This window comes from Archocentrus centrarchus, chromosome 2 (genome assembly GCF_007364275.1).
Source record: "Archocentrus centrarchus isolate MPI-CPG fArcCen1 chromosome 2, fArcCen1, whole genome shotgun sequence".
NCBI classification, from domain to species: Eukaryota; Metazoa; Chordata; class Actinopteri; order Cichliformes; family Cichlidae; genus Archocentrus; species Archocentrus centrarchus.
Window position 1 is genome coordinate 28,218,489 of NC_044347.1, and position 14,671 is coordinate 28,233,159.

The 14,671-nt window shown below is 41.2% G+C and overlaps 1 protein-coding gene across 7 annotated transcripts; it reads right to left on the bottom strand.

Moving 5' to 3' along the window:
- Positions 1-1,203: 1,203 nt before the first annotated feature.
- On the bottom strand, positions 1,204-14,414 carry ical1 (islet cell autoantigen 1-like). Of its 7 annotated transcripts, XM_030746439.1 has the most exons (16): positions 14,292-14,385; positions 13,561-13,619; positions 13,426-13,457; positions 13,147-13,327; positions 10,021-10,093; positions 9,698-9,821; positions 9,395-9,593; positions 9,182-9,307; positions 8,820-8,918; positions 8,627-8,709; positions 8,104-8,153; positions 7,888-7,935; positions 7,604-7,783; positions 6,559-6,870; positions 6,366-6,461; positions 1,204-3,815 (listed from the first exon to the last, which is right to left on the bottom strand). In XM_030746439.1, exons 3-16 carry the CDS (start codon positions 13,431-13,433, stop codon positions 3,700-3,702), a joined length of 1,695 nt encoding a protein of 564 aa, XP_030602299.1. In that variant the 5' UTR covers positions 13,434-13,457; positions 13,561-13,619; positions 14,292-14,385; the 3' UTR covers positions 1,204-3,699. The 7 variants fall into 7 exon arrangements, 5 of the variants coding, with proteins under 5 accessions (XP_030602299.1, XP_030602292.1, XP_030602308.1 ...); XM_030746432.1 differs by lacking the exon at positions 13,561-13,619 and having other exon boundaries at positions 14,292-14,414; XM_030746448.1 differs by lacking the exon at positions 13,561-13,619 and having other exon boundaries at positions 13,426-13,452; positions 14,292-14,382.
- Positions 14,415-14,671: the final 257 nt, after the last annotated feature.

The window sequence follows — 14,671 nt, forward strand, 5'->3', positions numbered from 1 at the left end:
ATAGATATATTATCCCTCTACAACCAGAAGTCTTTTTTTTGCAATCGCAGGAATTCCCCCCTGCTGGCCATTAAAGAAAACGCTGTTTTAAGGCTTCACTGTATCCATTTTTGTTTGTGGTTGTATCTCTGGTGCACAGAAGTGAAGTCTGTGACAGTATTCACAGTTGGGCCACATCCATCTCAAACCAGTGAGAAAATACATAAGAAAAAATCTAGAGTGGAAAAACCAAAAGAGCTGTTCACTGTGGGATACTATTTTCAGGCCCTTTTAAATATTTCTTTTATTATAATGGGAAATTTCTCCATCATCCTCTATGGTTGTTCTAATTTTAAGGATCATCTCATTACCTTGACAAGCACCCTGTGTTTCACCACAGGAAGATGTATGAAGACAAAGCTGTGGTCTTGTGCAGTTTATGGGTTGCCAGCCTCTCCTTGCCTCAGCCCATCCTCTTGTATTCTTGTATATGTCTACTACTCAACTGTGCCTGCTATGGTAGGATAGGAATGTACCAGGTTTGTAAATATAGAGGCACGCTGTATTTATCGGCTGACAAAGATATGTATCAGAATGAGTCACATATGTATGACTCCCCTCGTCCCCCCTCCTATTCCCCCCACTAAGTACTGTGAATTCCTACGTCTCATTATTGTGAATAATTTGTGTATTTATTTATCAGACAGGAGTGTAATTGGGTCTTAAGAGTTTTAATCCTGAACAGATTTTTGTCATCCATCTCAGGTTGTAGTGCGTAGGAAACGAGATATTCAAACTTCTCAGTGCGCACTAACAAGTTTACTGAACAGAGAGCAAACCAACAGCTGCTATTTATGTAGCCTCACACAGCAGAGACCCTGGATTACTTTAACTCTGTAGCAGAGCTGAAGCAGAGCGAAGCGTGGATGTCATTTTTTTCAGTGACCTGATTTGGAATAACAAGTATTAACAAAAATGATTATGTAACAAAAAAGAAATAAATAAAAAATGTATGAACAAAAATGGAGTTCTGTTCCAAAACGAGATATCCACTTGCTGAAAAACAATCACACCAACATGTTCCCTTTTTGTCTTTTTCAGACATCTGTTTACAGGAGAAGAAGAAAAAAAAAAAAACACGAGTGTGAAAATACAGATTTATTCCCCAGTTTTATGAGTATTGGAATGAGGCTTGATCCAAGAAAAACAACACGCCAGTTTTTTTGTTTGCTTGTCCCGTTTATTGGAAACAGAACTGCCAAGTTTTCATCTGTTAAATTCTTTTGAGTGAAATAAAAAGGAATAGTTAAATAAAGCATCTGTGATTGACTTGAGAAATACATTCTTTTAAAGTTAGTAAAATCAAGAGTCAGCAGTATACACCAGCAGTTCCCGTCGCCTCTGAGCTCTGGTTGGAGCGTCAGAGTTCCTTCTTTCCTCCCAGCTTCATTCAGTCACAAACAAAACAAGAGAAATTTAACTGTACTTGCTGAGTAGTAGTGAGGTTTGTTTGCAACCCAAAAAGCTGAGATAATATTGTGCAGCTGGTATTAAGTCATTTTCTGAGTTGCTCAACTTTCCATAATGCACTCTGATCAACTTAGCTCAACTGAGTATTGTTGTACAGGCACACAAATGTAACTAAGGATTTGGTTTGTGCATGTAGACAGAATATTTACATGATAACAACTCTTCATGTATCTCTATAGATTCCATAAAATCCATTTTAGAAACACAGCTCGGCACCTTCTTTTTCCCTAAATTTTTTACATGTTTCTGTAGTTTTTCACACTCAAAAAGAAGCACAATCATTGGGAACTAAATCCACATCATTTTGTTACATATGTAACGGTTCTCCAGTGTTGATTCTTTCACATAAACCCATCCGTTTGTGTATTCTCAAAATACACACCACACAAAGCTAAAAAGAGTCATTTACAGTGTTACTTTATAGTGTTCTTTTTTATCTTTACAGTATACTGCACAACAAACATCTGTTTGTGACCAGTGATAGTGCTGTAATTACTATATCAGTACATTTTTATGCACCAAAATCATGTCTGCAGATTTGTAGGACTTCAATAACGCCCACAAAGGAAGAAAAATCCCCACGACCAACATTCCCTTAAGAGAAAAGTATAAAATAAATCCAGATTTTTCTTGGCCTTGGATTTGTGATTGTGAAACATCAATCATTACCCAGTCAGGGACAGAAAGGGACGGATAAACTTTTTGGGAGTGTCACAGAGCCCTCTATGCTCAGTAAACACAGTCAGCTCTCTCTGGGGGACTGCTCTAGATGGTTCATAGTTAAATGTGGGCTTTAGACAATTAGAAAAGTGGACAACTTATTACAGGGATTGATCAATATATTACTACTTTTTAAAAGAGAGAGAAAGAAAAATCAAACTAATAGAGACTTTACTATTCAGAGTTTCTCCAGGAGTCTGTATCATACCCATCACCAGAATCATGAACTAGTCCCTGCTTTACCAGTTTAGCTATTAGTACGTTCACAACCAAACTGCAGAACTCTAAAATGCATCAAAGAGCCACTGAGGCAATACTTACCATTAACTCGTTAGGTTTAGAGAGATTAATTAGAGAGAAAAGGTACTGATTAAAGGTCTGGAGAAATATAACAAATGCCTGCTGAGGTTTATCTAACTTGTTTTAATGATATACTGAGTTAATAAATTTAACTTAAATTTTAGGAATGTTAGCAGCATGTAGGGATTACAAGGTCAGTCTGTCCCCACTACTCTAGCTGGCTTTAGCAGTTTGTTTTTCTCTCTCATGAACTGGTTTAGTTCAGACTTATTTGAATATGTGGATTAAAACAAATAAACAAAATGCACTTCAGAATAGTTGCTTTTCATTTACAGATGACTGCCAACTTAATAACTAACATTAGCTGTAAGTGTGGCAGCGTTGTAGTGTTGCGGTTAACACATTCACCCAACATATGACAGATCCCTGATTCGAGACGGGAAGGAGACACAAATACCAGGGACATAAAAACCGTGCCAAATTAAATATGCAGATCCACCTGGAATAAGGAGACGATTTAGTATCAGCTGCTCTGTCTGCTGTAGTGCTCTGATATAGCTGTGTAATCATCAGTCTCTATAATTTTAGCTCTGTGACATTAGCTGTGTTATTATTCATTTCTATGACACTGGCTGTGTAGTTAGACAAAACCAAGAAATACATTTTGGGTAACACAAAATTCTTACTTTATGATACAGACTCCTGGTGCAGCTCGAATATACACTATATGAAATAGTGTAAAAATGATAATATATCCTATATTGAAACATTGTGGGTCCCTTGTTTTGTGTACACACAGCAAACACACACACACACACACTCAAAAATAAACATGGAGCCCAAACACTCTCTTTGTCTGACAGAAACAACAATAATGAATAAGTAAAACAAACATGAGGTTTGCTGTGTATGACTCAGTGGCTTCACAGGTTGTGTTAACAGTCTTATAAAGCTCTGCAAAGCACTGACAATGTTTTCTGTTTCCTTTAAGACACCGTCCCCTAGTGTAACACTAATATTCGACTGTATTTGTACACATCTCCTGGAAACAGAAAAGTAGGTGCATGTGTATTTTCCACTGTTCGTGTTTGTTTACTTGGTTGATGACATGAAAAGTTGCAGAAAATCCTTATGGAGAAAAGACACAAACACACCCACGTGTATGCGCGCTCAAGCGTTGAGCAGCTCGTCCGCCGAGCGCCCAATGGCATCAGGGTTGGAAAGAGGGTCGAGGTCTGCAAACAGGTTGAACCAGGCAGACATGTCTTTGGATCCCCCGGGGGCAGCTGCACACACACACACACACACACACACACACACACACACACACACACACACACACACACACACACACACACAGGGATTTGATACTGTTACTTCAACTAGCATTTTCAGAGCTGTTGAACCATGTGGTCAACACTGTGGCAGTGAGCCAGCACGAACACCTGGACCCTCTATTCCAGGAAGCATGTTCAACAAACTGAGTTTAAAAAACAGACTGAGTTGATTAACTCTGAGATTAGCAACACCTGCCCTCAGGTAACTGACTCAGAGTTGAAGGCAGCTCTCTTTCTGGAGCTGAAAACTCAGAGTTGTTAGCTAAACCTGCTTCCTAGAATAGGGCCCAGGTGGTGCCCACTTCACTGTACTGTATCAAAATCCAGTTTATTCTAGCTGACATTTTGCTTTTGAGAGCAGCACACATTCATAAATTTAATTGCTTATTCAGAGTACTTACACAGCAGGCAGACCTGGAGCTGTGTGATAATCTATTCCATGCAAATACTAAATATCAGCTAACAAATGTTACAATTTATTTTGTTAACTGGAAATGTGCGAATGAATCCAAGACTCTGTTGTCACTTCACTGGCTCCCATTGCAACATAGAAATGCCTTTAAAATCCTTCTACACTGCTCAAAAAATAAAAGGAAACACTTTTTAGTCAGAGAATTGCATCAAGCTAATTAAACCTCTGGGCTACTGATCTGGTCAGTTAAGTAGCAGAGGGGGTTGTTAATCAGTTTCAGCTGCTTTGGTGTTAATAAAATTAACAACAGGTGCAACAATGAGACAACCCAAAAAACAGGTATGGTTTTACAGGTGGAGGCCACTGATATTTTTCCCTCCTCATCTTTTCTGACTGGTTTTGCACTTGGCTAGGGTCAGTGTCACTACTGGTAACATGAGGTGGTACCTGAACTTTACAGAGGTTGCACAGGTAGTCCAACTCCTCCAGGATGGCACATCAATACGTGCCATTGCCAGGTTTTCTGTGTCTCCCAGCACAGTCTCAAGAGCATGGAGCATATTCCAGAAGACAGGCAGTTACTCTAGGAGAGCTGGACAGGGCCGTAGAAGGTCCTTAACCCATCAGCAGGACCGGAATCTGTTCATTTGTGCAAGTGGGAATAAGATGAGCACTGCCAGAGCTACAAAATGACCTCCAGCAGTTGTAAAGGTTTCTGCCCACAAACGGTCTTCACAAGGGTGGCCTGAGGGCCTGACATCTTCATGGACTGTTTGGCATTTGCCATAAAATACCATGATTGGCAGGTGCACTGTGCTTTTTAGAGATGAGAGCAGGTTCACCCTGAGCACATGTGACAGATGTGAAAGGCTGTGGAGAAGATTATGCTGCCTGTAACATTATTCAGCAGGGCTGGTTTGGTGGTACGTCAATGATCAGGTGGGGAGATGGAGGGACTCACAGACTTGTACATTTCCTTCTGATACCTCACGGCACCCTGACGAATCAGAAGGAAATCCTTGCACCCAGTGTCAGACCCTATGCTGGTGCAGTGGTTCACAGGTTCCACCTGATGCACGACAATGCCCGGCCTCATGTGGGGAGAGTATGCAGGCAGTTCCTGGAGTATGAATCCATACCACTGACTGGCCCCCCACCCTCGCCTGACCTAAATCCAATACAACACCTCTGGGACATTATGTTTTGCTCCATCCAATGTTGCCAGGTTGCACCACAGACCAGGAAGATCAGTGATGCCCTGGTCCAGATCTGGGAGGACATCCCCACAACACCATCTGTTGTCTCGTTAGGAGCATGCACCGACGTTGTCAAGCATGTGGGGGCCATACAAATTACTGTGTAGCATCTCAAGTTGCTCCGATGACATTTATACAAGATGGACTAGCCTGCCACACATCATTTTTTTTTCACTTTGATGTTCAGGGCGTCTTTGACTTCAGCCCTCTGTAGGGTGATCATTTTCATTTTCATCAATGTGGCATCCTTTGGTTCCTAACACATTAGCCGGTCCATATCAGTGTCAGATATCTAGCATGTATTTTTTCAATGAGCTCTGATGTGTTTTCAAGGTGTTCCTTTAATTTTTCTTGAACATTGTATTAGTTCACAAAGCTTACCCCCCCCCCCCCCCCCCGTTCATCTCTGCTTGTTCACTGTTTATAACCCAATCAGACCTTTCAGGTCAGCAGGTGCAGATCTTTTAAATGTTCCTAGAATCTGATCCAACTGTGCTTTCAGTTACTGCGCTCCTGTTCTTGGGAACAAACTGCCTGCTGACCTGAGATCAATTACATCTGTGCCAACTTTCCAAAACACTCAATAGCTGTGTTGTGTGTGTGTGTGTTCATTTTTGTTTGTCTGTTTGTGTTTTGCTGTTTTCACTGCATTAAGGCATTGTAAACCCTACAGAGGTTGTCTTATGTTTATTATCTATGTTAAGAACATTGAGTTTACATATAATGAAATGTGCTATATAAATAAAATTGCAATTACCAAGTTATGGAGTAATGCAAATGCAGTGTATGTAATGCAATGCATTAATTTTTGAACAATGAAGAAGACCTTACCATTAGCTGCAGCTCTTGGGGCTGACTGAGCTGATTGGTTTGAACTTGGAGCAGTCTGCAGGGGTGGAGCTTGGAACATAGGAGGGGTTGCCCAGCCTAAAAGGCAAATAACCATCATAAAAGAATCCAGTATTACAATCAGCTAGTGTGCTGCAGGGAGCTCATCCATCTAGCAAAGTGCATTGCAGCTGACCTGTGGAGCTCAGGCTGTGATCCAGCAGCTGGGATGGCAGGAACCCTGTGGGACTGGGAGGGTTAGAGGGTGGCCGTGCTGCTGCTGCTGCTGCTCCACCACTTGCTGCTCCTTGGCTGGTTGTGGGCAAACTGGGAGAGTTAAACATCCCAAAAGCATCCTGCCATTCTCTGCTGAACTCATCACTAGCTCCCGGACCAGGGCTGAGGAGGTCTTTGAGGAAAGCCATGTCTCCTGGCTCACCATCTTCCTCCTCCTGCCTCAGGCTCATCCCAGCAAGGTGTGGCTGACCACGTGAGTGCAGACTCCCACCTAGAGGGAAGGGAGGAGAACAAGAAAGCTATCAAACCAGAGAGAAAACACATCAGAGTTGAGATTTGAGTCAGATGAGGTTTGATTGTGAAAAAGGCAAAATCAAGAGCACTGAATTTACAACTAAGGACAAATTGGTCCTAATTACTTTATTTTGTGCAACTTCCTGCTGCACCTTCAAACTTTTTAGACACAAACTGAGGTTTTCATACATATTCTTACCACAGTTACATTATATTAAAGTTAAATATGCCAACACCTTCAAAACCTTCTATATTCCACAAAGTTAAAAGTTTTCCATTGAAGTAGAAAAACGGCTCCATTATGCTAACGATGTCCTAACTCCACAGCAGACTCAAACTCAAAGCAGGCTGGTTTCCTTACACATCAAACTTATCCAGGCTTTTAACAGGGGTAGCAGTTAAGTGTTTGTTTCCCAGTTTATTTCCTAGATATTCATAGATAAGCTCCAACTTAATACAAAAACCTGACAGTGGAAGCAACAATTCAATGTTTATTTCCTGTACAGATATGAGATTAATGTCAAAGAAGTAGGGTCAGTAATAAAAGAGCCCTCCACCAGCCAAGAGACTGAATCCACACGTTGAAATCTCAGCAGGAGTGAATTTCTGCCATAACCAAGCGAAATCAAGTGGGAAGCTGAGACTCAGTGAAGCAGTTTGAAGTTAGAATTCACAGTGAGAGGAGAAAGAGAGACAGCCAGCCAGTTTACCGGTGGCAGACAGCTGTGAGAGCCCGGACTCCAGGCTTCCAAAACCCTGAGGCAGGGCATTTGCTGGGAGTGGGGACTGTGGTACATCACAGGCCATGAACATCAGGTCATCATCAGAGCCTCCTGACAGTCTTCTGAGGTTTTGCAGGGCTGGTGCTGGTGTGCTAGCATTTTGGTACACTGAAATCAAAGCATCAGCAGCAGCAATCCCAACTTTACACATATGTGGTTTTTACAGTGCTGCCTGCAGAACACACTTTTGAACACACAGTCAAGTCACTTACCACTGTCATTGCTCTGGCTCTGCTCATCACTGCCCAGTTGGGGGGGGTCTGGAGAGGAAAACAAATCAATAGTAATTTTTAATTTGCCATTAACAATATTTTTCCCACCTCCTTCTTAGATTTTAGAGGTATTCTTAGATGCTTCATAAATATACGGCTAAATTAACAGTGTGGGTGAGCTATATGGTGTTTCAGCCAACAGGTGGCAGCACATACCTGCATCAGAGGCACTTCCTGATAGTTTATCATCATCCAAGGAGAGCAGACTGAGAAAGGAAGGAAGGAGAGAGGAGGGGAAATAATGAGAAGGTGCCTTATCAAGACATGGTTTTGCTATTTATAGCAACACAGTAGCTTTTATTTGATTTGGAGATGCGTTTAAGAACCACAGGTGTCATTTAAGCACTGCTAAAAAGTCCTGATCAAGCAGTGTAGAAAACCTCTTGACATTGGCCTCATGTTTAAGGAAGATATACCGGAGATAGATCTGTGAAAAATACAGAAGTGTAGAGACTGTGAAGTGAGGACATAAAGTAGGAAAATGGGTGAGAATAAAAGTGTATATAAAAGGACATGGCGGTGAGATGAGAGCTGTGGCATAAAAATCAGAGACAGATGGTATAAGGATGTGTGGTTTGGACTGGCCTCAATGACTATATCTGACTTAATAATTTCCTGGCAATAAAACTATTTTCGGAGTTACTTTTCAGTTCAGATTTCTCCCGTTGTGTTCTCTCACCAGTCTGTGTTGCTCTGCAGAGCCTTCTCCTCCGCCTCTTGTTTTTGAGAGTCTGTTATTTGCTCCAGGGGGTCCCGCAGATCCTGAAGGAAGGACAAATGGCAGTACATCTACAGGAAACTTTAGCTTCAAGTACTTTGGACCACTACAGTCAGGTGTTTCAGTAGAAGCAAATGTCAGCAGTCTGAAATACCTTGAGTGTGGTAAATTGGTATGGTACATGTCCCTGGAAGGCCCTGTGGATTTCTGACATGGCCTGGGCAGTTTTTTCCCAGAAATGCAGCAGCGTGGTCTGACAACACACAAAAAAAAACACCATTAAAGACAAGACAATGACTAGTGAGTATTTTTTTACCACTATCAGAATATCTACCACCTTAGCGTGGGTGCATGACCAACTGACACCCTTCATTATCCTTCAGTTCACCTCAGCTGAGCTAAAAATGTGATTATTTGATAAGGCTGTACTGGTACTACATTTAGAAGTTTTCCATTATTTTGTCCACTGCATTAAAAAAAAAAAGTTGTGGAAACTCTTAAGAAATGATAAAAGACCTGGTAGGTACAGAGGGAGTGGGACAGCATGTTGCAGCGGCTTGCTCCCAACATGTCCACCTTCTGACACACATCATTCTTCAGTTTCTCAAACTGGCTCTTCGTCCCTCTGACCTGGGCTTGGACCTGTTGACAAAAAGACATGCATTATATAACGCGTACATCAGACTATTGTGAAAGAGAACCCACCCAAACAAATGAGCCACAGCATGCCTTGCGAAACTTTTCCAGCTGTTTGTAGGTGTCTGGGTCCAGTTCTTGGGAGACGTCTTTCATCCAGAGCAGAGCTCCTCTGTACTCTGTGCGGGCCTTCTCCATACGGCTTACTGTCAGCAGCGTGTCAGCGATGGCACGCCTCCAGAAAGTCTCCACTTCCTGGTGCAAACGGTGCAGCGATGGACAAAGTGCCATCCTGAAGAAAAATGAAAGGCACTTAATGAAACAAGTATACAGTTTGTTTAACCACATTTCTATAGCACATAATCACTAGCTTCATTGTTCTCTCCTGCTGCTAACCTCTGTTTGGCAGAGGTGCACAGGGCCTTGCTGGTGGCATCCATCATGTTGCCAGCCTTTGTGCGATCGTGCTCAGCTTGGAATCGCAGGAATAAGCCAAACTCGTTCTCCTCCTGAGACAAGCCTGAGGAAAGAAATGAAGACAGCTGCATAATCAAACTGCAGGGCTGAGCTTGACTGAGCTCCTACAAAAATATAAGATTATGAAAAAGAAAAAAAAAAGTCAAATATTACTGAGTGAGTAATGCAGTTTCATAAGATTCTGAAAAACCTGCATCACTAACCCCGTTAACCCTTATGAATGGTGGTGTGATCTGACTCACGTGTGATCCTGTGCTGGTACTTCTCGATCACCTTCAGCAATTCTGTGCACGTGGATTGGACGGAACGGAAGAACTGCAGAGGTAAACGGGAACAATTAGAATACCTCACCCGCACCATGGATTACTATGACAACTGCATCTTCAGATCTTTTCTTAAAACATCCTCGTTTGAAATGTTTTTGCTGTCTTCTTTAAAAGGGACTTATTTCAAGGCTATTTTACAGTGCGATGTTTGCTCCTCTTCTACAGCGAGGCAGCACTGTAAATCACAAAACAGAACATATTTTTCTGTCCCTTTCCATCTGTCGTTGGTCAGCAGCCTCTCCTCCCGCCTGGTGGACGACAGCAGTGACTAAATGGAGAGCATGTGTCATAGCAACACATATTCTGAGGCCATTTCAGTGCTGCTGTCTGACAGAAAGGAAAGACTGAAAGAGGACAGGGTCACCATGACTGCTAGAGTCTGCCGGCAAATAAAGAACACATTACAGCTCAGATAGAACTGTATGTGGAACTATACGAATGGTACTTGGACAGGTTCTTATGTAGTGCTTTTCTACTCTACATGAGCACGTAAAGTGCTTTATACAGCATGTCTTCATTCACTGCTTCACACACACACATTCATACAAGCACATCTATGTCCTTTCTAACTAACATTCAGATACACACTCGCACTCTGATAAACATACTGGGAACAACTTGGGGTTCAGCATGTTGGCGAAGAATTATTCGGCATGCAGACTGGAGCAGCCAGGGATCAAACAACCAACTTTCAGATTAGATTAGATGACCTGCTCTACCTCCTGAGCCACCCCAGTGAGACTGGAGCTTATGCTAAACATTTCAGTGCATGCCTTTATTTCCATTTCTTACAATTTTCTTGGTAAATTGTTGATGTAAATGTAAATGAGTGTTCTTCACACACTAAATAACTCTAAGGTTATCTATGGAGTTCCACAGGGTTCTGTGCTAGGACCAATACTATTTACATTTCACATGCTTCTCTTTAGGCAGTATTACTAGAAGGCATAGCATACATTTTCATTGTTGACCCAGCTGTATCTTTCCATGAAGCTAGAGGACACACACCAATTAGTTAAACTGCAGGAATGTCTTAAAGACTAATGACCTGGGTGAACTCTAATTTCTTGCTTCTAAATTCAGATAAAACTGAGGTTATTGTACTCAGACCTAAAAATCTTAGAAACACAGTGTCAAACCAAATACTTACTCTGGATGGCCTTACACTGTCCTCCAGTAACACTGTGAGGAATCTTGGAATAATTTTTGACCAGGATGTCCTTCCATGCACATATTAAACAGATATGTAGCACTGCTTTCTTGCATTTGTGCAAAATCTTTAAAGGTGAGGTGAGGTGACACTCCCAAAAACCACACAAGGAGACAGCAGATCAGAAGGAAGTTGGCTTTAAGTGAGAGTGGCCTTCAGGGGGACCTGTTACACTCATTTCTAGCTCCCTATTATTATTCTTTGACTCCGCTCGAGTTTATGAATTATTTTTGACCTGTGAATTACGCAAAGCTACTTAAGCAGTGCAGATATGGAGTTGAGGGTCCACTGTAAAACGCTGGCAAAGAAAGTGATGTGCTTTTAACTGAATCGATGAGTTTAGCAGAAGGTAATACTGCATTTACTGAACTGAATCCTAACAGCTCCCCTGAGAAAGACAATACTTAGGAAATCACTTTGAGCAGTATCAAGAAGAGAACTTAGATTTTCCTGTCTAACTCACTACTTATTCTACCATTTACAAATTATCTGAAATAATAAATGCTGTGTGCACTCTTTGTGAGCTGGAAGGAGTTGGTGGGGCTTTTATTTTGAAACATTTTTTCATGTTTAAGTTAGACAGGGGAAGTAAGCTCCTGCATCTTAGTTTGTTATAGTGAAAGTCTTCAGACAGACTGCTTTGTTTACCTCGATTATATCTTATTTTCAACTCCTGCATGTGTGTACGTCTGTTGTCAAATAGACACAACACATAGTAACAAGTTGGTCCTGTGGTAGCTTGGGACTTGGAGAAGATTGATGTTGACTATACACCTAAATGGGACACAACACTGACTGAAATGTGTAGATCGTAATTTAAATAAAACTTTAAAAAACTTGAATAATTATGTATTTCTAAAGCAACTTTGGATATCCCAAAGAGTTTAACTGGCAATAGTTGCTCCTTAATTATCTGACGAACCTTATATAAATAGCAACAATCATTTTTGCAGTGTTGTGAGTTGGTGGCAGTAGTTCAGGTGAAAAAAAAAAGTTCCTCAAAAATGCTTGACAAATGCAGCAAATAACAGGATGAAAATCTCAGTAGAGTTTATCCTACTTAGCGTACAGTCTTGTCACCTGAAAGAAAGGCTACACTAAAATCTGCAGTGGAGCACGTGCGGCTGAAGAAAACTGGTGTAACTACATCTTTTAGTGATGAGAGCAAATTTAATCTGATCCAATGGGAAACTAATTTGACACCTATAATGTTCCAAGCAGCTACCAAGTTTTTTTTTATAAAATGCACCGTGTCACACTGCAAAACAGGTTAGAGCCTTTCCTTGAAGCTGCTAACACTTAAAAGCTAAAATAGCTGGCTCACAGTCTTCAATAATTCATTTATTATTGAGGATGAAGTTATGACTAAGAAACCTGTGACAGTTATGAAACTGTGGGAGAAAAATGCGAGAGGAAAAAGTCGCATTCTGCAGCTGCAGATACGCTAACATCATTCCACAAATTTTTGCTACTCTAGTTGCTCTTCTTTAATTTTAAACATTGTGTGTTCCTCAGTAGAAAGGTTTGTTTTGAATGGCCTCGGGCTCTTCTGAATAAAATCCTCATTTAACAGTGCTATCCCTACAGCTGATAGTCCTTCCTATTTTGAGCAATGAATGTTAGCAGTATTTGAGAAAAAAATTAACTACATATGATTCCAATTTGTATCTGTACTGAATAATAAAGGAAGGACATAAAATTATATATATTATTTAAATGACTCATTTCAACTGGTCTAGGTTTAGGATCAGTAGAAAAGAAGCTAAAAGAGAACACAGCTTCAGCTTGTATGTTGCCCCAGTATCAAAACACTAATGCCTGTCCTTCCCCACCTCAAGCTTAGCATCCAGATCAGCATCCGAGGCCACCACATACTCATCCTCCTTCTTGCCCGTGGCTTTGATAAGGACCTGCTTGGTCTTCCAAAATTTCTTCTGCATACGGGCCATCACAGAGCTATCCTCACCAAGCAGGGCCCGGCCACCACTCAGCATGTCCCCTGCAAATCTGGACCTGCAGACAATGACTCTGTCAGCAACAGTTTGTACCTGGCTGTGTGTGAGTATATGAACTACATTTAACAGTTATATGAATATCAAAATTTCACCTACCCATCCATAGTAAATATCAGCCTTTTCCTATTCTAGAAGGATGCAAAACAATAGTTTAGACAGAGAGAATAGTATGAGTATATAGTATAGCATAAAGTCATATATAATGGGACATATTTTAAAGTATGAACTAACAATTATAAATGCTTGTTCATTAGGTCTTTGTCCAGGTGAAGGTTCCTCAAGACAGCAGACTTAGTTAGAAAAAAAAGACTTAGTATAAAAGCGAATAAAAGTTATGCAATTGGCGTTTAACAATTCAAGTAATTATAAAAGAAATTCTTGCAGGAGGGTTTCTTCTATGAGTCTGCCTCAGTGTATACACATGCAAAAAAAAAAAAAAGGAAAAAAAACGGTAAACAAGCCTGAAAACTGAGCTGGCAACTATCCTCCCACCGAGATATAATCAAGTTACATACGCTTATCTGAGGTTACCTTGGCCAATACTCCTCGGTGCTGAGGGCTAAAAAAGCTCATCTAATATGCTTCTAATATGGAGCAGGGATCAGACACCTGCGACTTCAACGAGTCAGAGAGAACTGAGCCAGCTGGATATCGAGCAGGTGGTAAGTTTCAGCAAAACCTAGCTTCCGGACACGTTAAGAAAAAGGAAACAAAGTGTCGTTCGGACACTGATCGATACATAGTAAAATTATGAAAGGGTAAACGCATGTCGTAGTCAAGAAATCGAACCAAACAACCGTAAAGGAGCTTGTGTGCTAGCAGCAGTTTAGCTAGTAGCAGGTGTCGTGGTTAAAGCTGCGAACCGTCTTAAGAACATCTAACTGAGCAACCACACATTTACATAAACAAGTCTGCGTGTCCATCTTATGGTTACATCCTCCGTTAAGTGAATACAACGTTACCTTTATTTACTTTTTTTTTTCCCCAGCACTCCGAGGATCTATGCAGCTCAGGTCAGCTAGCCACCTCTCACGATAGCCATCATCATCTGAGTCACAGAAACAGGATATGGTAAGCAGCTGTAGCGCCATGTGGACACAAGGGGCCGCTGCTGCACAGCTGATAACCCCCTTGTGATAAATAACGTCTTGTCCTTATGGTATGCAGAAGTGGAGGTGGTTCAAGTGTGATAAATAAATATATAGCCAGTTTTAATTAAATCAGTATTTGTCAAACAGGTCTTTCTTTTATTACCTCATCTGATAAACCAGTTAGAGGAGGAAAAGTTTACAAGCTGTCTCTTGTCAGAAACGCAAGAGTTGATCATGTAAAGGCACAATGT

Coding starts and splice junctions, on each gene's coding strand:
- ical1 (XM_030746432.1), bottom strand. Junction 10,094..13,146: donor ATCTGGATGCTAAGCTTGAG/GTGGGGAAGGAC, acceptor TTACCTCTGCAG/TTCTTCCGTTCCGTCCAATC. Junction 8,154..8,626: donor CTGCAGAGCAACACAGACTG/GTGAGAGAACAC, acceptor TTCCTTTCTCAG/TCTGCTCTCCTTGGATGATG.